General features: G+C 55.8%; 2 protein-coding genes across 2 annotated transcripts in view; one reads left to right on the top strand and one right to left on the bottom strand.

Moving 5' to 3' along the window:
* The first annotated feature begins 536 nt into the window (after positions 1-536).
* Positions 537-12,412, top strand: SAMD11 (sterile alpha motif domain containing 11). Its single transcript, XM_042892997.1, has 7 exons — positions 537-700; positions 4,373-4,488; positions 4,595-4,673; positions 5,234-5,937; positions 7,666-7,790; positions 8,689-8,799; positions 10,329-12,412. Exons 1-7 carry the CDS (start codon positions 609-611, stop codon positions 10,575-10,577), a joined length of 1,476 nt encoding a protein of 491 aa, XP_042748931.1. The 5' UTR covers positions 537-608; the 3' UTR covers positions 10,578-12,412.
* A 511-nt stretch (positions 12,413-12,923) lies between these two features.
* NOC2L (NOC2 like nucleolar associated transcriptional repressor) overlaps positions 12,924-14,400 on the bottom strand; it is a 32,736-nt gene continuing 31,259 nt past the window's right edge. Inside the window, exon 19 of the mRNA XM_042892993.1 lies at positions 12,924-13,278. Within this exon, the coding sequence (XP_042748927.1) occupies positions 13,148-13,278 (131 nt within the window). The 3' untranslated portion in view covers positions 12,924-13,147. The remainder of the gene's footprint in view (positions 13,279-14,400) is intronic.

The following is a 14,400-nucleotide window of genomic DNA, read 5'->3' as shown; positions in this document are numbered from 1 at the left end:
CTTACGGTGCGGATGGGTTCGGTGAGGGAACAGCAGCCTTCTCCTGTCCCGCAGCAGCACCAGGCGTGCAGCAACCTGCCGGACCAGCATCCTGCTGCTGCTGTGGGGGGGCCTCCTTTCCTCCTCCTCTCCCTCTGCCATGGGAGGCAATTAAGCCCCCCCTCCTTCTCTCCTCCATCCCCCCCCTCCCTGCTTCTCTCGGAGTTGCACAATTTCCTCTGCTGCCAAACTCCCGCGGAGGTGGAGGCGGCTCTGCTCTGCCGAGTGAGCGCCGCGTGACAGCAGAGATGGGGGGGGAGGAAGAAGAAGTGGGGGGGGGGGGGGGGGGGGGGTGGCTGCCGCCCGAGGGCCGCAGGGATGAAGGCTGGGGAGGGGGGGCACGGGGAGAGGGGGGAGCTGGAGGAGCGCTGTCACCCGCGGGGAGCTGGCAGCAGCGCAGGGGGAAGTGGGGCAGGGAGAGGGGGGGTGTCTGGGAGGAAGAGGGGGGGGGGGGACACCAGGGACCCCAGGGTTAGCGGGGCCTGGGCTCAGTGCTTCCCTTCTCCCCAGATCTCCTCCGGGCTCGGCAGGAGGTGGCGGCGGCGGCAGCTGCGCGGAACCCGGGAGCGATGGAAGCTCACATCCCCACTGCCGGCAATTCGTCCTCGCAACGCAGGAAGCAGGGCCTCCCCCAGCACAGGGACAGCCACTTCCCCGACAGGTAACCCACCGCTGAGGGGCTGGGGAGGGGGGCTGCAGCTCATGCAGGTGTAACACGGGGTGTTCAGAAGGCGATGCGCCCACCCTGTGGCTGTGGGAAGCCCAGACCCCCTGCCCGGCTCTGCCCAGAGCGAAGTGGAGACATTGAAGTTTGTGTTTTGTGGCTTCTCCAGATGAGAGGCAGAAGGAATGTGCTGGGATGGAAGAAAAAGAGAAGAAATTTCCTTTTATTATTATTTTTTTTTTTTGAGGAAGAACGAGGCGAGGCTTCTCTCTCTTGCTGCCAGCAGTGCTGGGAAGCCGGCCCTCCCCTCCCCAGCCGTGCCCTCTGTAATCAGCAACTCCAAAGGGAAATGAACTGAGTGCTTCGTGCCTCCCCACCAGATCTGGGAGGTGGGGATGCTCACAGGAGCTGCAGCCTCCGCCTTCCATCCAGAGCAGAGGAATCCCACAGGGCTGGGTGCAGACCTTCCCCTGCCCTTTGGGTCACCCCCTCTCCCCCCCCAATTTGGATACCCACAGTGCAGGTGCACAAAGCACCCCCAGGTGTGGCCCATCCATAAGGCTGCTGGGTACCTGTGCCAGCTGTGTGTGCAGCCCTCAGGAAGTCACCCTATGCTTCACTTTCCCTCGTTGTGATTGTTTTCCTTGCTTTGAAAGCATACGGTCCAGGAAAGCCCCTGAGAACTGCAGTCAAAGCAGAGCAGCACAAAGCAGGATGTTGGCAGCCACGTGCCAGCTTGCACACAAGCAGAACGAGTCGTGTCAGTGGGAATGAGGCAGGGAAGCAAAGGAAGCATGGTCCAATCCAGCAGCTCCAGGCCTGAGACACCAGCAGCAGGGCCCTGTCTGTGCATCCTGCTCCTGGTGCAGTCTCCTTGGGTGCCTGAGCACCCCGAGAGCCGTTGGGATGCTGCACAGTGCTAAGCAGGAAAGCACTGGGTTAACTCCTGCCATGGGGTAACTCTTGCTGTGGGTTAACTCCTAGCATGTGTCCTGCCTGCAGCTGTCAGCAGGGCACTTGGGCCGTGCTCTGTATCAGGGTAAATCAAAGCAGCTTTTGTGCACCTCTGCTGCAGAGGGGTAAGAAATTTCAGAGGTTCAGGTGGGCACTGAGCATTGAGGAGGTGGTGATGGAGGCAGACTGCAGGTGGGATGTAGGCTGCTCCATTCCCAGCAGCAGAAGCAGCTTGGTGGGCGCAGGGCTGGGGTTCCAGGTGGGTTCAGGGATGGAGCTCCTACAGCAGGCAGGTTGTAGGGGAGGGCGGTTGGGGTTGGAGCTAGAAAAAGGTTTGGAAGGAGGAAGGATGGAGCTGGGAGGTGTCATGATGATGGCTGCAGCCTGCTGCCAGCACAGCCAGCCAGCCCCGAGCTGCGTGCCGCCTGCCTCTTACCTCAGGTTTCAAGTGTCTCTTCCTATCAAACGCAGAGCAGAAGGGAGCAGAGCTCTCATGCCTTCTTATTCCCCCTTCTTCCAGCCGTTCTAAATTTATTTCCACGCCTTGCTGCTTCCAATCTGTGTTCCCAGCCCCGTTCCCATCTCCCACCGCAGCCTTTGGAGCACGCTGGGAGGATGCGATGGGGTTAAAGCGTGAGGCTCCGATTTAACAGTATAATGTGTAACCCCATAATGACTTTAAATATTGATTATTTGAAGGCCATTAGCGCTTATTGTTAAGGAAAAGTCGATACTTTTTAAGCCTTGCGAACCATTTGTCTCCTGTTAAAGGACATATCAAATTTAGCAGCATGCAGTGCAAATCCCCTAATACTGTGCTCAGGAGGCTCCAGCTGGCATGGCAGGGGGGAAAAGAGGGCTGGGGGCAATATGCAGGAGCACTCTGACGGTCACAGAATTGCTCATTGCAAAGGCGAGGCTTATCGGATGCGATGGCCCAGGGCTGCGTTGGTGCTCTGGGAGTGCAGCTCAGCCCTTCTTCAGGGAGGCAGAAGAAGAGGAGGAAGGGAAGGATCAGCTGAAGGCTGAGATCTGCCTGAGGGAGGAGGGCGCGAGGCTTTGGCTTTTGGTCTGAGGCTGCATCTCCACATCCCATTGGGGTCCCCGCCGCTGTTGGCCATGTGCATGGCAGCACGGTCGCTCCTTCCCAGCGGAGCATCGCTTCCCAGCCCTGAGCATCTCAGCTCCTGCAGGGCCGGGGGTGGCGCAGCTCCTCATGGAGCAGAGGGGCTGAGCAAGAGCGGGTGTGGATTCCTTTGGGATCACAGCGTGCAACCTTACGCACAAAACCGTCCTCTGGTTAACGCTCTGCTTGCCTCTAACCAGAGAGCCTTCCATTTTCCCCATGCCCAGCCCTGGTCCCCAGCACAGATTGACTCTTCTCAGCTAAAATCAGGGTTTTTAAGCATCTCTGTGGGCAGCCCCGCTCTCCCCACGCCGATTCCCCTTCTCTGTGCCCACAGATACGGGGCTGCACCCAGCGTTTGCCTGGCCGGGGAACGGTTAAAAGCCGACTCCGTTCCCTAAATTGCTTCTTATCAAACGAACAGCACGTCTGCCAGCCTCGTCTCCCCATGATTACAGCTAATTACGATCGAACGGACACCTCCTCGCCCCCGTCATGCCGCTTTAATTGTCCGTTATTCATCTGCAGGCTGTCCGGGGTGGCAAAGCACTTGGCAGCCCAGCGACCGAGGCCTCAGCTAATTGTGAGGCCTCGGGGATTAGGGCAGGTGATTACACACTTCATGGTGTAATTACATAAGCATCGCTTGGCTGCTGCCCCGGCTCGGAGCCGAAGGTCACGGCGCTGCGTTACCTGAGATTAATTGGAGCTGCCACCGAAGTGCGAGGTGCTGGCGGAGCGGTTATACGATTAGCATTAACATTTCAGCAGCGACGGATCGATCCGTGGCTCTCCTCCAGACACGGCGAGCTGTGCAATTAGTTTAGAGGAGAGCTAGGGGAGGAAGGAGGGAGGGAAGGAGAGCCGGAGGCGGCCGGGAAGGGGAGGAATTTCAGAGGGCGGCATCCTTCTCTTGCAGTGGCCGTTGGAAAGCTGCAGTGCTGTGCAGCCATCTGCCCGTGGCACCTCACGCTGTGTGCCCTGCTGGCAATCCGTCCCCGCCTGGGATTCTCCCCTTGTCCCCCACTCCCACGTCCCCGTTCCTCCCCGCTGCCTTCCAGTCTCTCCCAAAGCAGATTTTATGGGGAGATGCTGTAAAATGAAAATAAATGGCGCAGCACTTGGCTCTGCCTCTGGATGCCCCGGTGAAGGTAATAATGTTGTAAGTGGCCATCAAAAGGAATTAAGAGACGTGCAGCCGGAAAGCAGAGATTTGCTTGCAGGCTCCCAGGGCAGATTTGACTAATGGAAGAGACCTTGGCTCCTATTCCTTTCTTGCATGTTCTTGTTTTCTCCTATTTTTTGTTCTTTGCAAGCAAGCAAGATCTACCTGCCATGCTTCCATGCATTGTCCCCTTCCCACCCCTCACATCTCCTGCATCTCACTGACCGGCCCATCCAGCTCCCAAAGCAATTGTTGGCATGGACTCCACTCCCTGCTTGCATTCCTCTTTTCAAGTTCTACATATGGGCAGTGGACATCTTTTTATCTCGGCCTTGGTGCACAGAAGAGATGCTCTGCCTAAGCCAGCACCTTCCCATCACTGCTTCCAGGTGTTCAGCGTGGATTTCTTTTCTGTTTCCTGCAGGGAGATAACCCACCCGCCGCCTCTGCTCTCGCCCCAGAACGCTCCCCATATTGCCCTGGGGCCCCACTTGCGACCTCCTTTCCTCGGGGTGCCTTCAGCCTTGTGCCAGACACCAGGTGAGCACAGCCCTTCCCTGCACAGCCGTCTGGAGAGCTGGCCCTCTGGGTGAGCCAGGATTGCACGCAGAGATGAATAACCCAGTGTTCTCCTCCCTGTCCCCAGGTTACGGGTTCCTACAGCCGGCACAAGCAGAGATGTTTGCACGGCAGCAAGAGATGCTACGAAAGCAAAACCTGGCAAGGTAAGGAGTACAGAGGGCTGGTGCAGAAGACAAGCCTCCCGTTGCCTTCCACTGCCTCCTGTTGCCTTCTGTTGTTTCCTATTACCTTCTCTTGGCTTCCATTACATTTCATTGCCTCCTATTGCCTTCCGTTCCCTTCAGTTGCCATCCATTACTTCCCCTTCTCTTTCATAACCTTCTATTACCTTCTATCCTTTCCCTTTTGTTCTGTTGCCTTCCTTTGCCTTCCCTTCTGTTATTCCTCTTGCCTCCCCTTGCCTCCCATTCCTTTCCTTTCCCTTCCATTGCTTTTCCTCCCCTTGCCTTCCGTTACCTTCCATTGCCCTCTGTTCCCTTTGCTACCCTTCCGCTGCCTTGTTTTGCCCCCCGCTGCCTTTCCCCTTCACCTGTGGAATGGTGCACGATGCCAGTCTGGAGGAGCTGCACCTAAGCAGCCTGGCCAGGCGAGACAAATGCCTGTGGGTGTGCAGGGGCTGTACTTGAGGCGCCCCCGGGCTCCAGTGAGGTTAGCAAGCTTTGGAGCCCCCTCTCCATTTTTCCCCCCATTTCTCTCCTTGCAGGTTGGAGATGTCGGCTGAGATCATCCGCCAGAAGGAGCTGGAGAACCTTCACCGGCAACGACTGCTGGCTGGTGACCCTCTAAGCCTGCACCCCGGCTTGCCCCCGGACCACCCCGCCCTGCGCAACGTGCACGACATCCCCGAGGGCCACCCGCTGCGGGACGAGCTGTCGCGACGCAACGCCATGCTGGTGCTGCGGCACAACAACGCACCGCTGCTGTCCCTCAACCCCAGCATCCCCAGCAGCTCCACGCCGCCCAAGGAACAGCCGCGGCGGGGCAGCCGGAAGGCGGCACATCACCGTGCCGAGCCACAGGGAACCAGCGAGGCCAAGGAAGCGGCGGAGCCGCGGGCGCGGGACGGAGCACAGGACTGTAATGATGAGGAGATGAAGGACTCGGAGAGCGACGCCGACGTCAGCGATGAGAAAGCGGAGAGCTTGAAGGCAGAGAGCAGCGGCTCAGCCACGGAGCTGAAGGAGTGCAAAGAGACGGGCAAAGGGTGCGAGGGGGGCAAGGAGCTGGGCGAAGGGACCGGCAGCCAGAATGCGCCCTGCAGCTCCTCCAGTGCTGAGTCCCCCAGCCACCTGCTTGGTGCTGGCATCAACAAGAGCGAGGTGAAGTACCTGCCGCCAGCCTCCATCCCGCCACCTCAGCCGCTGCCTTTTGGCTTCCCGTACACCATGAGCCCCTACTTCCATGCAGGTGGGTTTCGGGGTGCAGCAGAGTGCCGAAGAGCGGGGCTGGGTGTTGGGAAAAGGGTCTCCAGGGAGGCGGTGGAGTCACTGCCCGTGGATGAGCTCAAAAGCCATGGAGATGTGGCACTGAGGGACGTGGCGTTGCATGGGATGGTCTGATGGTCTTTTCCAACCGTAATGGTTCTGTGGTTTGATGATTCTGTGAGTGAACGTGGTGATGGTGGTGGGTCAGCCTCTTAGAGGTCTTTTCCAGCTTTAAGGACTCTGTGGTTGCGTGCGGGCATGGTGGTGATGGGGCAGGGGGGATCTTGATGTGTTAAGTGGTCTTTTCCAACCTTAATGATTCTACGGTTCTTCTCTGTGGCTGCGGGAAGCAAACACCTTTTAATGAGCTTAAAGGTCTCCGTTTGCACTGAGGGAAGACAAGGATGGTGATAATTGCCAGCAGGAACAAAGTTGAGTCCAAGCCACACGCACAGGCTGGATAGTGTGATGGATGGAGGCATCTCCCCATTGCAGGACTCAGGAAGAGGCAGTGGGAATTCTTAATGGGAACGGCCAGAAGTGGTGTGCTGGGAAGGGAGGTGCTCACCCAGCTTCCAAGCCCAAATGGTTGGGCTGTGTGTGTGTGTAATCGCCCCCTGCAGCAAGCTGCACGGCTGGGACAAGGCAGGGAATCCACCGCACCACCTCTCCATCAGCCAAAAGCCCGAACCCACCTCAGCTCGCAGCAATTAGCAGAGCAATTAGCAGGAGGCAGCGCGGCGCTGGGGCTCGGCAGGGAGCCGTGCTGCGGGTGGGCTCGCTGCCCCCGGCACCGCCAGTTCCTTAACAGCCATTTATTATCATCGCTTTGCATTTCCATCACCAGCGCTGTCTGCAGGCTTTGGCAGCGATCAGCGTTCCCGATTTTGCTGCTGCTTCGCAGAGCAAGCCCTGGGTCTTTTCCTAAGGGCTCTTTTGCTCCGTGCATCCCCGTAGCAGAGGCTGCAGAGAGTTCCCAGCTCTTCCAAAACGGCTGGAGGAAAAATGATAGGCAGGTCGGCTTTGGGTTGGGTTGCAGCAGGGACACGAGGGCCGTGCTGTGACACCTGTCCGTGGGGCACTGCCTTGGGACGATGGGCGCCGCTCGGTGCCACACGCTGGGCCCCATCTGCGTGCTGCTCCACAATCCATTACCGCTCCGTCGGCCCATCATTTATCACCGAGGCAGACAGAGGCTTGGCAGGGAACAACGCTGCCCTTCTCGCATCCTCCGGGCCGGCAGCACCCGGTGACATGTCATTATTAGAACAGAAGGTGCATCCCTCCGAGCTGCCCGCTGCCTATTTGTTATCATTGTGCGAGCTGCCAGCACGGCAGAGCAGGGCTGGAGCAGGGGACAGCCCCCAACCCGGGCACTGAGCTTCTGCTTCTCTGGGTTCTGTGCCTTTTTCCCCTTTTTCCCCCCTCTCTTTGCTCCCTTCCCCCCCATCTCTTCCCTGCAGCTGAAGCACATTGCACACATGCAATGCATTAGCTAGGATTTTTCCTTTCCCTGCCCCCCTTGCTAAGCTGGGGACCTCCAGGAGGAAGAAGCTATGAATTGACCCTGCCCAACGCTTTAATTGACAGGTCATTAAAGATGAATGTGTGGCTGGAGAAAAATATTCAGATTGCAGGCTGGCTGTTGCCCGTGTGGGATTTTAATGATTTATGTGCCTTTCCCCACCCTTCCCTCCCACCCCTGACCCAGGCACTATGGGAGGTCTCTTTCTGGATGGCGATGAGAGCCCAGCACTGGAGGACATCAGCAAATGGACGGTGGAGGACGTGTGCAGCTTCGTGTCCAACCTGGCGGGCTGCACTGAGTACACTCAGGTAATGCCCTGTGCTGGGGATGCCTTCCGTGCCACCATCCCTGGGGGCACACAGCTCGGCTCTTGGCAGCTTTGCTCGGGCATCGTGGGCAGATGAGGCTTCAGCAACAATACGTAGCTTTGTCCCCGTGGTGGCTGAGCACCCGTGGGACAGCTGGGGAGGACGGCTGCTTTGCTTGGTTTGGGTTTTAGCACTGAAGGGAGGGAGGCTGCTGGCTCCTGGCCACGCTGTCTTCGGAGGAAGGAAACGGGCATATTAAGTTTTGCAGGGTCAAAGAGCAGAAACACACACTGCAGTCATAAGCAGTTTTGCTTGTGGAGCCCAGCGATAAAAAAACGCTGCCTGCAATCTGACAGGGAGTAGAAAGCTGCCCTCGCTGTGCTGCTGGGTGATGGCAGTGCCATGCCAATCCCCTGCAGAGGAGGCTGTGGGATTGGGATGCTCGTGTGGGAAAAGGCCAGAGGGTGCAAGAACCCAACAAACCCAACACAATGGGCATGGGATTGACGTGGCCCAGAACCTGGCTTGCTTAGTTTGAAGGAGCAATAAGCCCACGTGTGCAGCCCTTCACAGCACAGAACTCCTGCATCACCTTGCCCACGGAGATAGATGGGGCAGGTTTAAAAATGCATTCAGATGGCACAGTTGAGCAAGGCTGGGTGCATTAGAATGCGTTCTGTGGAGTTGCTTTTTTATCAGCCAGCAGGGTGAGGGCTGCGTGTGCCCACTGAAGGCTGCTGTGCTTTACAAGCCAGATGGCTCTGCTTTCTCCAAACAGTAGGAGTGACCCCAGGGGTTGTCAGAGTGGAGATGCTTTCCTCCTGTGTCTCGTGCATGGATAATGGCCTGCAGTGCTGCTGCTCTGTGCTGAGCCTGGCTCCTGCTCCATTCCCTGCAGGTATTCCGTGAGCAGGCCATTGATGGTGAGACCCTGCCCTTGCTGACAGAGGAGCACCTGCTGAACAACATGGGGCTGAAGCTGGGGCCAGCACTGAAGATACGCTCACAGGTAGGGCCACTTCCCCAGCTGCACTCGGTTGTTCAGTCTGGTTTCAAGCAGGCTCATTCCGGCCTCCAAAACACCCCACAAGCTCACCTATCTACCTGATGAGCTTCTCATTGCCTTCCATTAACTGCCAATGGGGAGCTGGCTGCAGAGGACACAACACACAGGGTGCCATCCCCAAAGGGTGCCATGCTGGTAGCTGGTAGCTGGGATGGCAGCTTGCATGCAGGCACTGCTCACACAGGGTTTCCCTAACCCACAAGCTGTGCATTTGTTGTATGATGGTAAAACAATAATGGTGAGTTTACTACTTTCCCTACAGCCCTCACTGTTTATGAGGAGTCTAATAAAAAGGTTCTGTGGGCAATTGTTCCCCGTGGGTCAATTCAGCAGGAAATAAAACTCTTATGTTTCTTAAAAAACAGTGGATGCCAAATAGCTCACAGACATACCGAGATTGGATTTGGTAGGGGAGAATGTGAGATACGGGCTGAAGCTAGAGAAACCCTGCTTCAATTTAATCAATAGTGTTTAAAGTTCTATAATAAGGCATGGGGAGCGAGGGGGGGAGCAGCGTCCCGATGCTGCTAACTGAATAATGCCCCAGTTGTCTGGTTGGAGCACATGCCTGTGTTTTTGTTTAAGCTCAAATGTGAACCAGCTGTGTAGGTGCTGGGAAGTTGGGAGGCCTTTGGCCCTTGCTGGGAGGCAAGAGCGGCTGCGGGAAGGGAGAGGCTGCAGGCTCATGGCTTCCTGTGCACCCCATAGCCAGACTCTTTTTTTTTCCCCCTCTTCCTCTTAGAGTTGGTCCTGCTGTGCAGAAGTGGGCACGGACCGTGCTGTAGCCTTCCTGGTAGGTCTGGGGTGAGCAGGAGGAGAGCAGAAGGGTTCCATTGGCCCAGTGCTGCCTGCAGTGACAGCTACCAGGCTGGTATCCTTCAGCCAGCTCAAAGGGAAGCTGCAGGCAGCAAGGAGCCCCGGTAGGAGGGCAGCAGGACCTGCTGTCACCACTACTACTGCCAGCACTGCAGCCTCACCTGGCCAGGTACATGGGCTCTAGCTTCCCCTTACTTGGCCAGGTACATGGGCTCTAGCTTCCCCTTACTTGGCCAGGTACATGGGCTCCAGCTTCCCCTTACTTGGCCAGGTACATGGGCTCTAGCTTCCCCTTACTTGGCCAGGTACATGAGCTCCAGCTTCCCCTTGCTTGGCCAGGGACATGGGCATCTGGTTCCCCTGACCTGGCTATGTACGTGGGGTCCACATTCCCCTTATCTGGCCATGTACAGGGGCTCCTGGTTCCCCTCACCTGGGGCTACATACATGAGTTCCACGTTCCCCTCACCTGGCCAGGTAAGCAGGCTGCAGGTTCTCCATGTTTCCACAAACCCTTCATGGGACAGCAAGACCTGAGCACTGCAGTGTGGACTTCGGTTCAGCGCTGTGCTGCGAGCTTCCCTTTATAGAACAGGCACAAAACAAGCAGCAAGAAAACACAACCCTTGCATTTAACGCTCCTCCCTTTCCAACAGGTGGCCAAGCGAGTGGGCAGGGTGCTCTACATGGCTGGATTCCCCATGGCTTTCCCCCTGCAGCCCCCAGGGCTCAGGCCACCAGAGAGGGACCTTCCTCCAGCTGAGCTGCGGCCCTCATCCACAGGCAGCGTCTCCTCCCCGTTCAGCAGCGCTCTGCCTTCCGCCAGCCGCATCTCCCCCAAGCAGGAGAATGGGAACCCGGCCATTGGGGCTGGGCTCAGCGACACCACCAAACCACCATCCTAACAGCTCCCAGCTGCTCCTGGAACTGAAGGATGGGTCGAACGAATGGAAGGTTTTTGGGGAGCAGGAGAGCCTCCCTGGGCAGCGTGAGACGGAGGAGCGAAGAGGAAGGAGGGTTTGATTTGCTGTTGTTATTTTTTTGGGATGCGTTTTGCTTTTTTTTTTTTTGGCTTAAAAAGGAAAAAAAAAAAAAAAAAAAAACAGTAAAAAAAAAAAACCTGTCAAAAGGGAAGGAATAAACGATCCAAAGATGTATTGAGACAAGGCCAAGTGAAGAAGAGAAGGGAGGCGGTGCTGGAGGGCTGTGGTGCCGTTCCCTTCGCCTTCTCACGCACTGGGAAAGCAGAGCTGTGATTGTTGGGAATGCTTTTTGCCTTCGAGGAGCTTCCAGGCACTGGGGGGGGGACTGGCACTGCTCCTCCATCAGGACTCAGCACTGCTGAGCCACAACATCCATCACCAACAGAGCTCCCCCCTTCCCACGGATCTCCTCCTCTGCCCTGGAAACTGCGCCCAGTTCCTCCATTCAGGTGTCTATGCATCTCTAGTGAACTTTTGCAAACAATACCAAAGACAAGACAACGAGTTACACAAACACACACAAAAATAAGGAAAAAGAAAAAAAAAAGAAGAAAAAAAGGCAAGTTTGTGGTCCATGTTTACTCTGGTGTGGATGGTACGGCACAGGCAGTGTGGGGCTGCCCATGCACACACTGCTGGACTCTGCCCAGCCTTGCAGAGCTGGATTTGCTTGAGCTCTAAGGAAGAAATGAGTGTGTGCTCATTGGGGGAGTTCAGGGTTAACCCCCCCCTCCCCCCAGTCACATGTACTGCGGACTCATTTATACACCTTTGGGGTTTTTTTGGTTGTTGGTTGGTTTGTAGGATTCCTGTTCTTTTTCAAGCCTTGTTACAGAGGTGGCTGTCGTTGCACATTCAGGCCTGCTGCAGACCATGGGACAGAGGTCCCTGTGTGCCCCCAGAAAGGGGGGGGGGGGGGGCGGGGGGGGGGCAACAACAGCAGGCAGAGCTTTGACTACTGTGAATGCAATGGTAACTCCTGGGGGCAACCTCCTGTGACCTGTACAGTTGTGAGCAACAATCACAAACAATCACATGTGGTACTTCTTATTCTCTCTCTCTCTGTCTCCTTCCCTCTCCTCTTTTTGTTTTGTTGAAACCCTGCACGTGCTGCCATCTTTTTTTTTTTTCTTACCCAATAGCTTGGTGGTACATTAGCTTCTTTATATTGTAAAAAAGAGAAAAAAGAAAAAAAAACCAACAAAAAAAACCCAACTCCCCCCCCCCCCCCCCCTTGTCATTATCCATCACATCACAATAAAAAAAGATGCTTTCCAGCAATCAGTTTGAATAAAAAAGGACACCACTCCGTTTACAAACAGTACCTGGCCTCCTGAGCCCCTGGCATGGCTGTATGCTTTCCTTGCTGTGTGCTGTGCTGCTGCCACTGTGAAGTGGGGGCAATGAGCACCATGCCCAGCTACCTTACAAGAAGTAAAGGTAAGTGAACGTGTTTGTCTTGAAGGCAGGGCCCCAGTGTTTCCATCCCAGGCTCCTTTGTGTCCCTGCCATCAGAGGTACAGAGCCTCAGCCCTGAGCTCTGAAGCCCCAGCAAAGCAGCAGGTGCTCTGCCCCCGCAGAGGGAGCTGTAAATATAACAATAAATTATTAATTTTGGAGGAAACTTCCTCCCCCCTCCCCTTCTGGGACTCTGAGGCTGATAATTATTGTCAGTGCAGTTGGAAAAAAAATACACCCTTTCTGTTCCTGTTTCTGCCTCTCCAAAAAGACACTGTGAGCTCAGATAAAGCAGAAGCAAACAGCCCACGCTGCTGTATGACTGCAGCAATTGCCTGTTTACCTGTGCAGTAATTTTGGGGAGCAGCACTGTGGAGGAAGGCAGGGCTCAGTCACATCTGCAGTCACTGACTTATCACTTAGCATGGGGCTATAGGTCACTTGTGTATTTCCTTACACTATTAGATTTAATTTTTCCTACTCCATCCAACTTTTCAGCCCTTCCCTTTGCATCCTCCCATAGCCCAACCTTTGTTCCTTAAGGTGAATTTCTTCAGTATACATAAAGCCAGCGTGGCAGATGGATGTAATGATTCCAGTGCTGCTGATAAAAGGCTTCCACTTGCAGTGATAGAAAGCTCTAAATGCTCTACACGACCCCTGACAGCCCTTGGGGGAAGGGTCTGGAGAGAACCCCAGAGCCCAGGGGTGGTTGGATGGGCAGAGAGGAGGTCCTCGTGCAAAGAGCTTGTCCTTCCCACTTGATCAGCTGCTCCAGCAGGAGCTGAAACTGACCCCTGTGTTACTTAAACCAGATTTTCACGCGGGCTTTTTTATTACCTACACCAGTTTGACTGGCTTTGATGTGACCACAGAACATTACCAAAAAAAACATGGGTCGAAAAACCTGCAGAAGTCCAAGCAGCTTCAGTGCCGTGCCTCACTGCAACAGTCCTCATGGGCAGCACCTCCTGCCCCAAGAGCTTACCGCCTCCTGGAGAACCAGCCAGGGGGGCTGCAGGGTCGGGGAGGACTCAGTCATCATCGGAGAAAGCCAAATCTTCCACCACATCCTCCTCGCCCTGGGCCAGCTGCTCGAGGTCGGAACGTGACAGCGCCTGGGGGCTGCTCCTCTGTGAGCCCCGTGGGGCTGCCTTGTCTTCCTCTGGGGGGTGGAAGGAGGGAGAGGTGTAAATCCTGCTGTACTGAGGCAGGTGGAGGCAACTCGTCATTAATTAATGCCAGACACTCATTAATTTATCAGTGTTGCTGCAGCTCCCAGATAGCAGTAGAGTACTGCAGGGTGATGTACAGTGCTGGCTCGGAGTACTGGGGGAGATAGGAGAGCAAAGTCACTGCTGTGCCTGTTCCTACCTCTGGTCTCACAGGCTCTGACCTGCTACACCACCAGACCTGTGTGCTTTGTGGAAAAGCAGGGCAGGGATGCTCAGCATGGAGCTGAAGGCCTGGAGGACCCATCCATCCACCCTGAGCAATGCCCTGCTGCCACCCATGGGTGTTCAGCCAGTGAGAGCACAGCCAAGAGGGAAAGAAGCAGCCACTATGGGTGAAAAAAGGGAGGACCAAGAGTTCCTGCTCCCATTACACTAAGCTCATCTGCACATGCCAAGAACAGAGAGGGAAAATGCTCTCTCTCCATCCTTTGACGTTGTCAGAACATGCACCAAATACCCATCTATTCTGGGCTCTGAGGGTGGGCTGTGCATGCCAAGCCACAGCCATCTGCCACATGAAATCAGGTTCTGCTCTCACTTGGACTCTTTCCCCCTTCCTGCTCTCGTCGCCCCCCAAACTGGTAAAGAAAGGCAGCACCACAGGAGCTTCTGTGGCTGCTCCCCACAACCACACATGACACCCAAAGGCATGCAGTGGAGCAGAGGCTTGGTCCTCTGACACCCAGGCTCAAAGTGATGGTGAAGATAAACCCATCCAGAAAAGAGCAGAGCAGCAGAGCCCTGGCAGCCCCCACTCTCGTCTGCTCAGCTCGCAGCGAGTTGGCAGGGGCAGGCAGGAGCTGAACGTGGTTACTGTGCTGCTGGGCACAGAGAAGGCTCTGAGCTGGCTGCAGCTCTGTGCAGGAGGCAGGGATGGCACAGAGCTGCTGGCCCAGCACCACACAAACACTACACACTGGGAGAAGCAAGCAGGACCAAGCATGGAACAAAGCTGCTTCTTGCAGAGCCTGCACTGCTTACCTACAGTGTTAAAAAAAAAACAACAGATGAATGCAGGGCTTGGCCAACATCTCCTAGCTGACCTATCCTGG

This window comes from Lagopus leucura, unplaced genomic scaffold (genome assembly GCF_019238085.1).
Source record: "Lagopus leucura isolate 7727_CA_CO unplaced genomic scaffold, USGS_WTPT01 147-5_obj-0_obj, whole genome shotgun sequence".
Lineage (NCBI taxonomy): Eukaryota > Metazoa > Chordata > Aves > Galliformes > Phasianidae > Lagopus > Lagopus leucura.
The sequence above is the reverse complement of the archived record's forward strand: the minus strand, read 5'-3'. Positions and strand labels throughout refer to the sequence as shown.

Bases quoted from the DNA above. Each gene is read 5' to 3' on its own strand.
- SAMD11 (XM_042892997.1), top strand. From the start codon at position 609: ATGGAAGCTCACATCCCCACTGCCGGCAATTCGTCCTCGCAACGCAGG. The intron at 5,938-7,665 runs GTGGGTTTCGGG...CCCCTGACCCAG, and splicing joins GAGCCCCTACTTCCATGCAG to GCACTATGGGAGGTCTCTTT. The intron at 7,791-8,688 runs GTAATGCCCTGT...CATTCCCTGCAG, and splicing joins GCTGCACTGAGTACACTCAG to GTATTCCGTGAGCAGGCCAT.